The sequence below is a fragment of the Choloepus didactylus genome, chromosome 4, assembly GCF_015220235.1.
Source record: "Choloepus didactylus isolate mChoDid1 chromosome 4, mChoDid1.pri, whole genome shotgun sequence".
Classification (NCBI taxonomy): Eukaryota; Metazoa; Chordata; class Mammalia; order Pilosa; family Megalonychidae; genus Choloepus; species Choloepus didactylus.
The window spans coordinates 165428092-165444281 of record NC_051310.1 but is presented as its reverse complement, the minus strand read 5'-3'; the positions used below and the strand labels follow the sequence as shown (position 1 = coordinate 165444281).

The window sequence follows — 16190 nt, the reverse complement described above, 5'->3', positions numbered from 1 at the left end:
CTGTTTTGTTAATAAATTGGTTTTAAAGGTTGCTGGCAAGTCAAGCGGTAGCCATTAAATGAACCTCTACTGCTGACATTAATTTACAGGGGTCAACAGGACAAAACTCTACGACATGATAGCTGATCTGGGAGATGATGAGCTGCCCCACATCCCTTCAGGAATCATTAATCAGTCTAGGTCACCCTCTACTAGAATGACTGATCATGAAGGTGCAAGAGCAGAGGAAGGTACAAAATTTAGCTACCATGTTTATTTACATTGCAGAAGACGTTAATACCAAATCACATCTCCTAATATTGCAAATATGCTGCTATTTTTGAATAATTAGAACAATTTTAAATGATCTTCAGAGAAGGTGTTGGGCAAGCTCTTGGTGCAGTTATCTTAGGGATTTTGAAATTTTGGGCTTCTATTTATATTTTGGTTTTGTTTTTAATATAAAATAGAGTTGTTTCTATCATAGATCAATTTAGAGTACCTTTCTGAATGCAACTTTAGTTTACAGATTTGATATCAGGAAAACAGTAATTTTAAAAATTAGGCTTTAAATAAGAACATGGAAAAGAACTATTTAGTCATGTTAACATAGTACTTAAATTTAGCAACTAATAACTACAGTTTATTAGGAGCCAGCTAAGGTCAGGCACGGTGCCTGGAGCTTTACTATATGTTATTTTGTAAAATATGTGTAACTATTACCTAATTTAGACATTTTAGAATAAGGCAACATGTTTATTTTTTAACTTGGTAACAAGTACATGTATGCATTTTTTAAAAGTTGTCTAAACTGGAAGTATATAGGAAATGAAAATAATCTACATAAGCATTTTCCCAAAATTGATTGTAGCTGAAGACGTAGTTACACTTGAGAAATTTATAATTTTAGGTCTAGATGCTTATAAGTAATGAGACTGAATTCTTTAACCAAAGGTTTTTGTGATATGCAAGATAGATATATTAGATAATTCATTATGTAATAATATCAGCATACAATTTGAATTTCATTAATGTTCCTGCTTTTGCCATGCCCGGTGATTAGTTTGATGTTTCAGTCAAATGTTTCTATACTTCTTTTTTATTATTCTTGTAATAGTACATTTTCCATGCAGTTAAAAGTTAAATAATTTAGCATTTTCCCCTTATAATCATCTCTGTATGCGTTTACCAATCACTTATAATCTGTAAGAAGATTTGAGGAAGGATAAAGAAAATCACTAAATTAATAAAATCAAAGCAAAAAGTATTAAAGTATGAATAGCACAAGAAAAGTAAAATAGTCATTTGATATTTCTATATATTTTCTCCAATATTCTGCTATTTTATTTTCTTATTGTAGAAAATATTTTCTAAAATGTACATACTAACTCCATGATTTTTCATTTAATGCCTTTACTAGATACTTAGCTTCTCTGATCTCTTACCAAATAATGCATAGAAAACTTTGGAAAAAAACTGTAATTAATTTTGTACATTTAAAAAAAGGTTTTTGCAATAGATTTGGGTTTAAGGCAAAGCCATGTTAGCAAGAGGAGGGACCCTTTTAAATGTTTCAAATCACTGGCCTATTTAGAGATCTGGGTGTATTTGCATATATGTATGTTTTGCTTTTTTTTGTTCTGTTTTGTTTTTTGTTTTTTAATGTAAAATGTTTCACCTTTCTCTATTTTTTTGTTGTTACAAATAATAGCTATATAATAATTTTAAATAACCAGTAAATATGTGTTTAAAATTCACTAATTTTAAGGAAGTATCAGAAGAAGCAGCATGGAAGGAGTAAACATGTAACAGAGCAACACAGAAATTTATAAATTGGTGATCTAACCCTTTCTTACTGGTTGGAGGAAGAGGGCTGGGGGAAGTTCAGTAAACATTACACTTTGAAAGGATAAATCTTACCAGAGTTTGTTATTTAAAGAGTTTCAGATTCTCCTTAGAGCTAACAGGGGAACATTGGAGTTCATAATCTCTTACTATTTTCAGTGGCGACTCCCAACTTCATGCTTTCCTGCTGAAGTCCATGTAATAGCTTATTTTATAAAGAAAATAACTCAGTTTTCAGGACATGTTTCTACAATACAACCTTTCAGATTGTTATTAAGACATACCATGTTGCCACTGGTATAAGTGGAGTCAATTATTGGGATTTGTTCTTTAGGTTTGATACAGCTGGATGTTAAAAGGAAGGGTGTTATATGTAAGCTACATGTTTCCTTGATCATATTGTCCATCAAAGGACAAATTGGTTATAGAAATATGAAAAGGACCTTGTTGTAAGATTCCATTTCATAGACCCTAGGATTGCCATAAAGGGACATGCTAATATAATAATAGTATTCCTAAATTACTTAGGAAACTCTTAAGGCACCCTAATAAAAAATGTCATAATTTCCACCGTTAAATTAAAACTACTTTTAATCATTATATCTTTCCTTGAATTACTGATTACATTTTTTGTGATTATGTAACCGTGTGCTGTAGGTAACTACTAACATTAATAAAATGAGTTTATAGAATAGGAATTAATTCCCTCTGCAGGGAAACGAGGGCAAATTGAATGTCTATACCTTGATGGTTGCTTATAGAGAGCAGAAATGTAGTTTAAAAGATTTTTCACATAGATACATGTAAATAAATGCTGAGTGAGCAGAGTATCTTGCTATATATAAATAAAGTTATGCATATTTATAGAAAGGTACAGGTGCATTCATATGATTAATTAGGTAGAGATGCATTCATATGATTAATTAGAAATGAGTATAATACTTATTTTTTGTTTAATACAATTACTCTAAAACCCCCAGTAAAAAACCAGCTGATAATGCCCAGACATTTCCTTTCACTTTCCCCCAAATTGGTCAACAGCTCAACAGAAATACCCCTGCATGAAGAATATGTAAGAATATGTTCTAAATAATTTGTCATGTTAAACTATTTTGAGGGGCTTTCATGAAGGTTTATGTTAGTGCATATTTGTATAATTGTCAGTGGAAGGAATGTGGCATTTTGCTCTAATTTGTCTTAGAAACTGATTAAGTTTAAAGGAAAACATTTCTTTATACTGGCTAAACATGCTTTGAGGAAATACTTTCTAGTGAATTTGACATAGTTCTTAACCATGATTTTTAAAATATGGATTTTATAGTTCTTAGTTGTTTCTGGTAATAACGATAACTGCATCCTAGATATTGATAATAGTGATCAGTGCCACAAATTGTTTAGACTCGACAAGTATAATCATTGAAAGATGAATTAAATACTACTGAGAATCCCTAAGTGTATTTTTTGTTACGTGCTTTCACATTTACTCTGCATTAGTTGATGACTCAATATCATTTAGGACCATTTGAGTCAAATTATATAGCTTGCTTTGATGTAATAAATAGCAAGGTATTCTAAGTAAAGATGTGTTTTAGTTTTGTTAGAGTACATATCTAAAAAGCATTGAATTCTGTCTTCTCAAAATTATTTTTTATAGTATTAATGTTACTGTCAAATTTCATTATGTCTGTTTTGTTTCCTCTGGTGTACTAAATTTGTATTTTTTTCATATGAGCTTTTCAAAGTTATCAACTTTACTTGAGTTTTTATATAAATTTAAGTTTTGTCATGAATTTTGAATACATTTTGATGTGGTGTTGTTTTGTAATACAATGATTTGAATACCTTCCCCTTCATCTTAAGGTTAAAATTTTGCTTTTAAAGCATATGTGGATTACCTTAAAATATTGGTGGATAAATATCTATATTGACTAGTCAGCTCTGAATTATCTATGCAAATTATAATGTGAATTATTGCTTATACAATAACTTACAGCAAAATATTCATGTAATAGTATAATTGGTTGATACTTATAGAGAAAAAAACATTGTAAGTAATTTGATTGGAACTGCTCAATTAAAATGGAAAGCCATAATAATTCACATGATGTGCATGAGAAAACTAAATAAAATGAAACTTTTGCCTGAGTTTAGTTTGAAATTGAAGTGGCAAATAATTCTAATCAGAAATTTAATTTAAAATTTTATAGTTGGTTGATATAGATTAGTTGATTCATTTTAAAAGTCTAATGGTAAATAAAAGGAAAAGTTAAAATAAAAATCAGAGTCACAGTTTTAAAGCTGGAAGGCATTCTAAAAATCATACGGATTAACCTTTTATAGAAAGGAAATGGACATTGTTGGTGGTAGAACTGCCCTCTTCCTAGACCAGTTATTGGGTACTGGAGGAATCTGAGCAGTTTTAGGCTTAATTTTAGTAAACCGATATGTTGTATAGTAGGCTGTTTGGAAACTGTTTACTTTTGAATGCTTGTGTTAATTTTAATCAGGGACTAGAATACCTAGCACTTCTAAGCAAATATGATAGAAAGCAAAAAGACTTAGCAACTAGTATAAGCTACTTTGAGGTTGATGGTAGAGTTTGTTCCTCATGAATATCTTATAAATAAACACCTTTATTTAATTAAAATATGTCCTATTTAACTATTTAAACTCTAGTTATAATTTGTACAGAAGCACTTATGGAGCTGGAGAGGAATTTAAATAGACAGGTTTTTTGTACCCCACCTCCAATCCCTGGAATAATATATCTAGTGCACATTTGATTTGTAGATTACCTACATATTTGTATATTATTACCACTCGATAATAGAATTTTTTGAGTGTAAAAGATAAGGAGGGAAAAATGGGAAAAAAATTATATTACTGAATATTGTATCTGTTAAGTGCTTACAATTCCCCCACAGTATTGTCTTGTACTGTATGATTTTTCAGCATTTAAGAAGCGGTTTTGTTCTTTATAGCTGAACCAATAACGTTTCCATCTGGAGGAGGCAAGTCATTTATTATGGGTTCTGATGATGTTTTGTTAAGTGTACTGGGCCTTGGAGACCTTGCAGACTTGACGGTAACAAATGATGCAGACTATAGTTATGATGTAAGTGCAGTTTTATTTTTAATTTTTTAATGATTTAATAGAAGGCTCCTTATTTTTTGGATTCACTCTAATACAGAATTAATGTCAAGGTGCATGGAAAAGATAAGTTTTAAATAAGTGTGTCAATGTGTTCATTTGAAGTTACAGTTTTCTTTTATAACTACTTTCTTTGTGGTGTTCAAGTTTTTCTTAGGTATTGTGGTGGATTAGCTAGGAGTTTGAGAGGATTACCTTAAAATATTGGTAGAAAGTATCTATATTGAGTAGTCAACTCTCAATTATCTATGCAAATTAAGCCATGCTTTGGTGTTAACAAGAAAAAAAAATAGATATGAATAATTTGTCTTCAGTATACTTTTTAAAAAGCCCATTTTATTTTTGAACTTTTAATTTTCTTAAGGATAATGTTAAAGTTAGCTTGCATCATTTCTTGAATACTTCCTCCTTCATTTGAGGGATAGCGAGAGGATGGGGAGATAGGAAGAGCAGTGTTACAGGTGAAACTGGTCTTGGATTAAATTTTATTCTAGACAAGTAACACTCAATTGAGAGTTAACTGTACTTGTTTAGATTTATAATGAATTTCTTTTTTCTACATTTTATACTTAGAATGCTTTTTAGAGAGGGCAGCCTTGGTAGGCTTGATTGTTCTCAGTAATGTTTTTAAAGTATATAAGCAACTAAATTCCAGTAAACTATTGATTGCTTTAGAAGTGGTTGTACACCTTATCTTTACAGATGGAGAAATGAAGGTAAAAAAAGGTAAACCTCTGTCAATATCAACATTAACAAAAATGGGATGAAAAAATTCTCAAAGTGTCTTTAGTTCAGACTTTTGGAAAGTATATTAACTTGCTGCATTTAAAAATTTCACATGCTAATAAATTTACTAAAAATGACAATTCTGTTATACCTTTGTATTTTTGGTAGTGATTTAAGTATTTTGTATTGTTTCCATTTGAAGTATTGCAGCAATGGTGAATTTGTTGTTCTCATCTAACATTTGGTAGGAGTTTGAGCTTTAGCTTAATGATTAAGTAAAAACAGATTGAGACTCTTCATTTGATCTACGTGTTTGAAAGGTTAATGAAATTCTTATTCTTTGTTCTTAAATGATAAAAATTTGTTATAAAGTTTTTAAGGGACAGTAAATTTCCACTGGACATTGTAGCAAAGCAGTTTAAAATATATGTTTTAAACACACTAAACACAAAAATAAAAAATTCTACATGCCTATAAGTTAATACTTTTACCACTGAATTTTATGCTTTATTTTTAGTTACCTGCCAATAAAGATGCCTTTAGAAAGACATGGAATCCCAAGTATACACTACGTAGCCATTTTGATGGAGTACGAGCATTAGCTTTTCATCCTGTAGAACCTGTGCTGGTAACTGCCTCTGAGGACCATACCCTGAAACTTTGGAACTTGCAGAAAACAGTTCCTGCCAAAAAGCAAGTACTTTGATGTTAGCCTGATTTTTTTGTTTTTGTTAATGTTGCTAATAATTATAAGTTAATCATACGTCTTTACTGTCCATGTATTTTATATACACATTTGTTCTTATCTGGTGACTCTTTTAATATCAACCAGTGATGTACAATTATTTAATTGCCTTTTCTACCCCTCCCCCTCTTCCTCCCTCTTTTAGGAGTGCCTCTTTAGATGTAGAGCCTATCTACACATTTAGAGCCCACATGTAAGTTTTCTTTAATTAGTACTTAATTCAACAACCATAGTTATTGTTAACTATTAATTAAAATCCTCAAACCTTAAAATTTTTGCATAATGTTTGTTTTATATTAGAAAAAACACATTAGTTGAACAATGTCTCATTCGATTAATTGTATAAGAAAACATAATCAGTATTACTCAAATATAAATGTTTACTTTAAACATAAGTTTTTAGAAGCCACATTAATTCAGAAGTTGGGGGTGGTAAGGCTGTGAGTTTCTTCCTAGGATTTATATGTCTTTTTTTCTTTTCTTATAATAGTGGCCCTGTTCTGTCATTAGCTATTAGTTCTAATGGAGAACAGTGTTTTAGTGGTGGTATTGATGCAACCATCCAGTGGTGGAATATCCCAAGCCCTAATGTGGATCCGTATGATACATATGGTAAGTAAAAGGCTCAAGATGCTTGTTTTGTTTTAAGTGAATGGAGCTTATATAAATACCTCAGGGATCACTACAAGGTTGTTTAAACATGTATTAGTCTCCTCATTTAGTTCTTGCATTTGTAATTTCCTTTATTAAAGAGAAAAATTAAGAAATGTCCCATGAGTATTTAAGTCTGTGAATTGGTCCTTTCTTTATATCAATATATTGATAATAACCTCTTAATTAAAATGAATTAAAATGTTAATTTCATTCCTAGTTACAGAATGGAGAGAAGGAAAAAATACCATCAAAATATGAAGAGCGATTTTTTTAAATTTAAGAAATAGTTTATGCAGTTCAAAAATATTCAGTAGAAGACAACAGAAACAAGTAGGGGAGTAGGATGTAAATCAGTACAACTTTTTTGAAGGGCAGAACACTTAATATCAAAATATAGAGAAAACAACCTTTAACTTACAAATCTTTTAGAAATCTATCCTATAGAAATTATCTGCACACATGTTCAAATATATTTACAGTGGTATATGTGACAGTACTGGTAGTAATTTTAAAAGTTAAAATAAATGTTTATTGGGGAATGGTTAAATAGTGGTCTATTTAATGGTTGGCTCATGTAAAAAAAATTCATGATCTTTTTGTTCCTTTTATTTAACAAACAGTTGGTGCCTAAATTTACCAGGCATAATATTAAGCACTACATCAAAAAATAAGAATTTCTTGTGCAAAGGATAGACATTAAATAAGCAGGGTTGGGGTGGTGGTCTGTGGTTAGAAATTGTGATAAGTGCTGTAAAGATAGAGTACTATGAGATAACAAGCAGAACATTCTTTAGATGAGTGGTCGGGAAAGGCCTGTCTAAAATAATGACATTCAACAGAAAATCTAAAGGATAAAAGGAAACTTTCAGTGAGAAGTTTTAACAGCCAGGAAGTGACCTGATAAATGGTAGGTTTAAAAGGTGACTCGAGCTGTTATATGGAAAATGGATTGGAGAGGGGTGGGGGCAAGAATGAAAATGGGAACACCATTTAGTAGGCTGTTGTAATATAGTAGTTACTAGTCCAGTAGACTAGGTGAGAGGTGATTAGTGTAGGGTGATGCCAAGATGAGTGTTTTGGCATCAGAGTAGTGGGAAAGAAATGGATTTAGGATATGTTTGTGAGGTAGAGTAGAATAGACAGGATTTATTGAAAACTTCAATTGAATGGATGAAGTGATGAGTGGGTGACTCCTGTTTTGTTTTTAGACACCCCCCCCCCCCGTAACAGCCTTATTGAGAGAAATTCACATATCATAAAATCCATCCTTTAAAATATACAATTTGGTAGTTTTTTTTAGTATTTTCAGAGTTATGCAACTGTCACTGCTAATTTCAGCACATTTTCATTATCAATCCAGGGTTTTTGAAATGAGCAACAGAGTATATGATGATAATATTTATTGAAATGGGGACAGTACAGGTGTGAAAAATTCAAAGATGGTGAGTTCAGCTTTTAATTAAGTTTAGAAATGGCAATATCAGGTAGATAATTAGCAAACCTGGAGTTCAAAGAGGTCTGCATTGGAGGCAAAATTTTGGGAATCTTCTCTACATAGATGATACTTACTTAAAGCTGCCAGAATGGATGATATAATGTAGGCAGAGTGATTTGTGTACAGTAAAAAGAGAGAGCAACCCAAGAAACTGACATTGGGAAGATGACTAGAGCAAGTGAACCAACAAAGAAAACTGAAAAAGAGTGGCCCAAGAATTAGGAAGAAGTCTAGAAGGATATGGAATCATTCTAGCTTACCAAAAGAATAAACCATTTTGAGAAGAGGTCTGCACTTTCAAATATTGCTGAGAAGTCAAGCAATATGAGGACAGAAAATTCCCCTTTTGTATGTGATAAATAGGTCACCCAGCTCTTGGTCGGGCAGAGTTTGGACCTTTGGTTATAACTAGGAGGTGAAGGGACTTCTGGGTATCCTTTCAAGACAGATTATGGATTAAAAGCACTCTGATGATATTTTTGTATCATTAAAAAAGAGAAGTATTTATTAAATTTGACAGAATAGAGATCGAATTGGTGATCTTAGCAAGGATTGTTTTGGTGTGATGATGATGTCAGAAACCATATTAGAGTGATTTGAAAAAAAAATGGGAGGTGAAAAGCATAATGTGCTTTTCCCACTGTTCAGCTGAAGGGTGGTTAAAGGTAAGGTTATTGAAGACTACTTGTTTAAATTGAGAGATTCTGAAGTATATTTGTTTGCTATGGGAATGATCCCAAGGAAGAAGAGAATTTTGGCAGTGTAGTAAAGGGAGGCTTAATTGAACTCAAGTTAGTGCATTAAATGGAATCCAGAATACACCTGATAGAATTAGCCTTTGACAGGAAAGAAGACAGTTCCTTACTTGTATGTGGAAGGAAGGAAGATACTAGTAAATTTTGTAGATTGGATGGCAGGAAAATAGGGGAGGGGGGTTTATTTAAATGTTTATATTTTCTTAGTGAAGTATGAGGGATAATCATGCATGAGGAAGAGAGAGTTGTGAAAATGATATTCATAGAAAATGGGAGGAGTTTACTGTAGAAACACGATTATTAGAAAAAAGATGCTCAATGTCATTGTAGCCATCAAATGTCCATCAGTTGATGAATGGACAAATAGAATGTGGTATATCCATACAATGGGGTATTATTTGGCAGTAAAAAAAATGAAGTACGGATTGATACAGTCTACAACATAGATGAACTTCAAAAACTTTATGCTCGGTGCAAGAAGTCAAAAGAAACCAGCCATAAAAGGCCACATATTATATGATTCCACTTATGTGAAATGTACAAAATAGGCAAATCTGTGGAGACAGTAGATTATTGGTTGCCTAGGACTGCGGAAATGGCTAACAAGTGACAAAAGTGTCTTAAAATTTATTTTGGGAATAGTTGCACCACTCTGAACATACTAAAAAACTATTGAATTGTACACTTTAAATGTGTGAGTTGTATGGTATGTGAATTATATCTCAGTAAAGCTGTTTTTAAAAATAGAGAAAATATAGAAAAGTATAAGAAGGTGAGAATAAAAGTAAGCCATAATGTCACCACTTAGAGATAGCCCTGTGTATACTTTGATTTATTTTTTTCCCGCCTTTTCAGTGTGGTCTTTGTACTTTAATTATATAGCAAGTTATTTTTATATACCAAAGCCCTAATTTTAATTGTCTTCTTTTAGCTAATATTTTGTTTTTGTCCTTCTTTGCAGAGCCAAATGTTCTAGCTGGCACTTTAGCTGCTCATACAGATGCAGTCTGGGGTCTTGCTTACAGTGGCATAAAAAATCAGTTACTATCTTGTTCAGCAGATGGCACTGTTAGGTTATGGAATCCACAAGAAAAATTGCCATGTATTTGCACTTACAATGGAGACAAGGGTAAGTAAATTTTGCTTCTAATGAAAAAAGCTTATTTTTCTGTTCTGGAAATTTAGAGGATAGAAAGGACAAAACGATCTATTATTTCTTTGCCTCCAAAGAATACATGAAGAGAATTTTATAAAACTTGGGGAATCTTTTGACCCCTTGCCAGTTTTTGCAAATCAGAAAAGTGCTTTGCAACTACGTCCCATAGCTCAATGCTTTTTAATCTTTTTCAGTTTACGTCCCATTTAGAAATAAAAATTATGTGTAGGGAACAATGGGGCAGACAAATGAAGTTAGTCATAGAAACAGCATGAGGCCCTCCACCTGCCCAGGGGACTGCCCCCAACAGATGAAGGGATCATAGTCTCGAGCATACCAGTAAACCATATTTATAGATTCCATGACCCTGAGCACACTGGTTGAGAGGGACTGGCCACCATCACTGAAATAGCTCCCTCAACTTCAAAGTGCAAATTGAGTTATATGCATGATTTCAAATCTTTTCCTATCAAAGAAGGCTTTAACCAGTCTGTGATGTGAAGACATTTATTTTTTACATGTGCATGTGTACTTTTATTGATCTTATTTTCCAAGTCATATTTTAGTTATTTGTAAATCAGACCTTTTAATTTTTTTAAAAGGAATTTATTGTTTTAAGACAGATAAGTAGTATATGCTTAATTTTGTTGGTTCTCTTAGATGCCTTATTGATTTTACTAGTTTTTCAATTATCTGTGCTTTAAGGTAAAAATTTATTTAGGTATTTGTTTCTTACAATTCATTAAGAAAATTATTTGCTTAACTCCAGATTTCACACACTTCTATGTTGATTTGGCCAGTTGAATTTAATTTAATATGTTAAAAATAGAATTGTTTCTTAAGCTATTTGAGGACAGTACAGTATCAGTGGATTCTAGATAGCAGTCTTCATTTTTACAGAACCAAAACTTTGACTTGTATTAGCTACTTGATAATGCTTATAGGACTCAAACAGGTGATCAGTTTCCCAAGACTATATAAGAATGCTTAATTTATCATTCTACAGTAAGAAATTTAATTGGTAAGAGGGCAGAAAGACTCGCTCAGAATTTTTTCTTCTCTTGATAAATAGAACAAATAACATTTGTATATGTACTCTTTAAGTGCCTTCTAGTTATATTTTTCTTAAAATGTTAAATAGAATATAAACTTTTTAGATAATTGAGAAAAAATTACCTGTTACCTCACCATCCTAATACAATTGCTTTCTTTTTCATTATTTTAAGAATATTTGAATTCCTTTTATTATTAGAAAGTGGAGATTTCTAAATTATTGTGTTTACACTGTATCTTTTTGGTCTCCTTTCAGAGCATGGAATACCTACATCAGTTGACTTTATAGGCTGTGATCCAGCTCATATGGTGACCTCTTTCAACACTGGTAGAACAGTAATATATGATGTAGAAACATCACAGCCACTGGTGATGCTTTCATCACAAGTAGACTCTGGTAAGTTTTCATGGGTTTCTTTGAGACTTTTGAAAGAATTATTACACAGTAGAGGGTGCTCCTCCTTTTAGTTAGTTTACTTATTTTGACTCTTTGAAATTAGGATGGCAAAATGATTAATTTCAACATGTAGTGGCATTTATTTACTTTATTTCTGCTTTTTCCTTAAATTAGGCTTACTGGGTGGGTATATGGGGACAGAGGAATGAGTGTAGTGATGTGATGGTGAAAGCAAGGGAAGTTTTAAACTTTTTATGGAAATACATATGAAAGTAGAGAGAATAATATAGAGAACTTGATGTACTCATCGTCTGGCTTTAATAATTACTTATAAATGGCCAATGTTTTAAGTGTAGGATGTGGTGTTTTGTAGTTTATTTAAATAGGGATCCAAATTAGGTCCATGCATTATGATTAGTTGATAGGACAACCAATTGATTGATGGGTCATCTATGGGTTCCAGATCCAATCTCCTGTATTTTCCTTGCATTTTTAATTGAAGAAAATTGATAATTTGTCATACAGAGTTTCCTACAGTCTGGATTTTGCTGACTGCATTCCAGAGATAACATTTAATGTGCTCCTCTGTCCTTTTTATTTCCTGTGAATTATTGAAAGATCTAGAGTCTTATTTATATTTAGGTTCTTCTTTTTTCTTTTCTTTTTTGAATTTTAAATGTTTTTGGTAAGATTATTTCATAGGTGGTTTGTGAACTTTTATCAGAAAGTAAATCATGTCTGGTTGTTTATTTTTTTCCGTATCATCAGCCTTGATGATCATTGTGTGGGTCCATTTATAATTCATTAGCTGTTGGAAAATGATTTTCTAATTCTTTCATTCCTTCTTCATTTATTAACTGGAATACTTCTATAAAAAAAAGGAACATCTTCACATCAATAATTTGGTTACCTTGTGTTCCGGTTTGCTAAATGCTGCTGGAAATGCAAAATACCAGAAATGGATTGGCTTTTACAATGAGGGTTAGTTCACAGATTTACAGTCCTAAGGCCATAAAAATGTCCAAACCAAGGCATCAACCTTCACTGAAGAAGGGCTGATGGTGTCCGAACACTTCTGTCAGCTGGGAAGGCTCGTGGCTGGCATCTGCTGGTCATTTGTCTCCTGGGCTGCCTTGCTTTCAGCTTCTCATTCCAGTGGCTTTCTCTTTAAGCATCTGTGGGTTTTCACTTAGCTTCTCCAAGGCAAACTCTGGGCTTCATCTCTTAGCTGAGCATCTTTCTGCCTGCATCTCCAAGCGTTTGGGTCTGTGTTGGCTCTTGTTTCAACAGCTGTCTCCAAAATTTCTCTTTAAAGTTTTCTCTTTGAATATATCTGAGCTCTCTTCAAAATGTCTCTGCCTTTTATCCTCTCATAGAGGATGCCAGTAAACTAATTAAGACCCTACTTGAATGGGCAGGGTCACATCTCCATGGAAATAATATAATCAAAAGATTCCACCCACAATAGGTCTACCTCCACAAGAATGGATTAAAAGGACATAGTCTTTTTATGGGGTACATAACAGATTCAAACCAGCACACTGTGAGACTAGCAATTGATAGGAAAGGCAAGGACAGTGAGTGGTTGTTTTCTTTTGTTTACCAGTTTTCAAAATAATGGAGTGGTTTTCTAGCAGACTTCAAAGGTGTCCACTGAGTGTTTTGATGTTGTTTTTAATATCATTATAATCTCATGGATATAAAAGTATTTGATGTACTTCAACTGATTACAGGTATTATCTTAATTGCTACTCAGGGTCTTTCATCTTTTGCCAGGGGGAATTTATTCAGGTTGTTTCCTGATCCCTTTTGGATAACCCTGGTAGTTGTTGATCTTGTCCAGTTTGTACTCCAGACCTGAAATCAGCCATGTCTCTTTTAGTGGGAAATGGCATTTATAGACTATAAATCTGGCTGCTAAGCTTTTGCATTGCTCTTCACAGCTCCTTGCTTGGTCATTGTTTTAGGCTTTTCCAATAGAGCTAGGAAATGTACATATTTTTAAAAGTAAGGCACTTGATAAATTCATACAAATACTTCCAATTCAAATTCAGATTCATCTAATTGATTTTACATTTTTACCTCATTTTTTTAACCATTCCAAAACTCACTCTCAGTTTTCAACAAAACCATCATAATCTCTTGTTGAGTTATCCTAGAGTACAAGCAAAACCATCTCAGAATAATAATACCAACATCACCAACAATAGTTTGTACTTAGGATGTATTCCACTAGGAATTCCCCTGTGCTCTAAGGTCACTTTTTTTTTTTTTTTTTGTGGTTACACCACCATCTGTATGTACAGTTACGTTCATTTGTTTAATAGTACTTTTGCTTTTTAGACATTGCTTTCTTTAAAATTTGTTTTATAACTGTAAAATATTTAAACGCTTCCATGGTCAAATTTCAAACCACATTATACTAAAAGAAGTGTCCTCGGCAGTGTTTTCTTGACCCTGTTTCCTCACTCTCCCTACTTAGGTAAAACACAATGCGAACTTTTTTTAAATTTGTTAAATTTAGTGTATGAGAGTTCTGGCATACATGCAGTCAGATTTATTTAAAAATCTAATAGTATTACAGGTTGTTTGTTGTTGTTGTTGTTGTTGTTGTTTTCATTTGTTTTGCTCCCTATGTGTTTTCCCTCATCTCTGATTTAATCAAAAAAGTAAGTGCATGCTAGTAAAGTCTCATCCTAAAAGAACATTTATTTCCAGTTCTTTGTTGATTTTTTTTGGTCAATGTGAGCGTGATGTGGATTGTTTCTTACAAACAGCAAATTATCACTTACAAATTTTTTCTTCTTTAAATACTTATAATACTTTTATAGGCTGTTTATTAGAACTGGTAATTATAGTGGGTCTTTTATTAAAAATTCTAAACCACCTACATTGAGGTTCTACCTTAAAAACCTTAAGTTTCTATAAACTTGAGCTGAGTAATGTCCATATTATAGGACAAAAAGCTTAAGAGTTTTGTTTGTTTTCGATTAGATCTCTTTAAAGCCCTGGTTGGCTAGTTTGGTTCTCAGATTTTTTGTTTCATGCAAAGTAATGAGTCTTACTTTTTTTTTTTTTTTTTAACAGTGATAATCATAACGGGTAATGTTTAAACTACTGACTTTGTGCCTGGCCCCCTCTGAGCACCAGGCTATGCTTTTTTCCCCCTCCCTTTATTACAGAAGTTGTGGGATTACAGAACAATCATAAATAAAATACAGGATTCTCCTCTACTGGCCCCACCACCAACACATTGCATTGGTGTGGAACATTTGTTACAATTGATGATAGCACATTTTTATAATTGTACTGTTTATTACAGTCCATGGTTTACTTTAGGGGGTTGCTGTTTCTGTACTGTAGTTCCATGGATTTTTATTTTTATTTTTTGTTCTGTTACCGTATATATCGGTTGATGGACACTTGAGTTGCTTCCATCTTTTGACAATATGAACCTCAGTATGCAAATGTCTATTCAAATCCCTGGTTTCAATTCTTTTGGATATATACCTAGTAATGGGATTTCTGGATCTTTTGCTCGTTCTACATTTGGCTTTCTAAGGAACTGCCAGACTGTCTTTCACAGTGGCTGCACCATTTTATATTGCTACGAGCAAAGAAGGAGTGTTACTGTTTCTCCGCATCCTCTCCAACACTTGTCATGTTCCATTTCTTTAATAGCATCCTTCTAATGGGTGTGACATAGTATCTCGTTGTGGTTTTGATTTGCATTTCCTTGGTGGCTAATGCTGTTAAACATCTTTACATGTGCTTTCTGGCCATTTGTACATCTTATTTGGAGATATGTCTATACAAGTCTTTTGCCCATTTTTTAATTGGGTTGTCTTTTGGTTGGTAAGTTGAAGGATTTCTTTATATATATATAGATAGATATTTATCCTTTATCCTTAGGATATATGTTTTCCAAATATTTTCTCCCATTGTGTAGATAGATTGTCATTTTACTTTCATGATAAAGTCCTTTGAGGACCAAAAGTTTTTAATTTTGATGAGGTACCATTTATCTTTTTTCTTTTGTTGCTTGTGCTTTGGGTGTAAAGTCTAAGAAACCATTGCCTAACACAAGATCCTGAAGATGCTTCCTTACCTTTTCTTCCAGAAATTTTATAGTCCTGGTCTTATATTTAGGTCTCTGATTTTGAGTTGGTTTTTGTATGTGGTGTGAAACAGAGGTCCACCTTCACTTTTGCAAATGGAGGTCAACTTTTCCCAG

The 16190-nt window shown here is 32.6% G+C and overlaps 1 protein-coding gene across 1 annotated transcript in view; it reads left to right on the top strand.

The window, feature by feature from the left end:
* Positions 1–16190, top strand: part of STRN3 (striatin 3) — a 150871-nt gene that overhangs the window by 122633 nt on the left and 12048 nt on the right. The window contains 7 exon segments of the mRNA XM_037834746.1: positions 90–230; positions 4806–4939; positions 6219–6394; positions 6592–6639; positions 6937–7058; positions 10312–10479; positions 11816–11956. Coding sequence (XP_037690674.1) covers positions 90–230; positions 4806–4939; positions 6219–6394; positions 6592–6639; positions 6937–7058; positions 10312–10479; positions 11816–11956 — 930 coding nt within the window.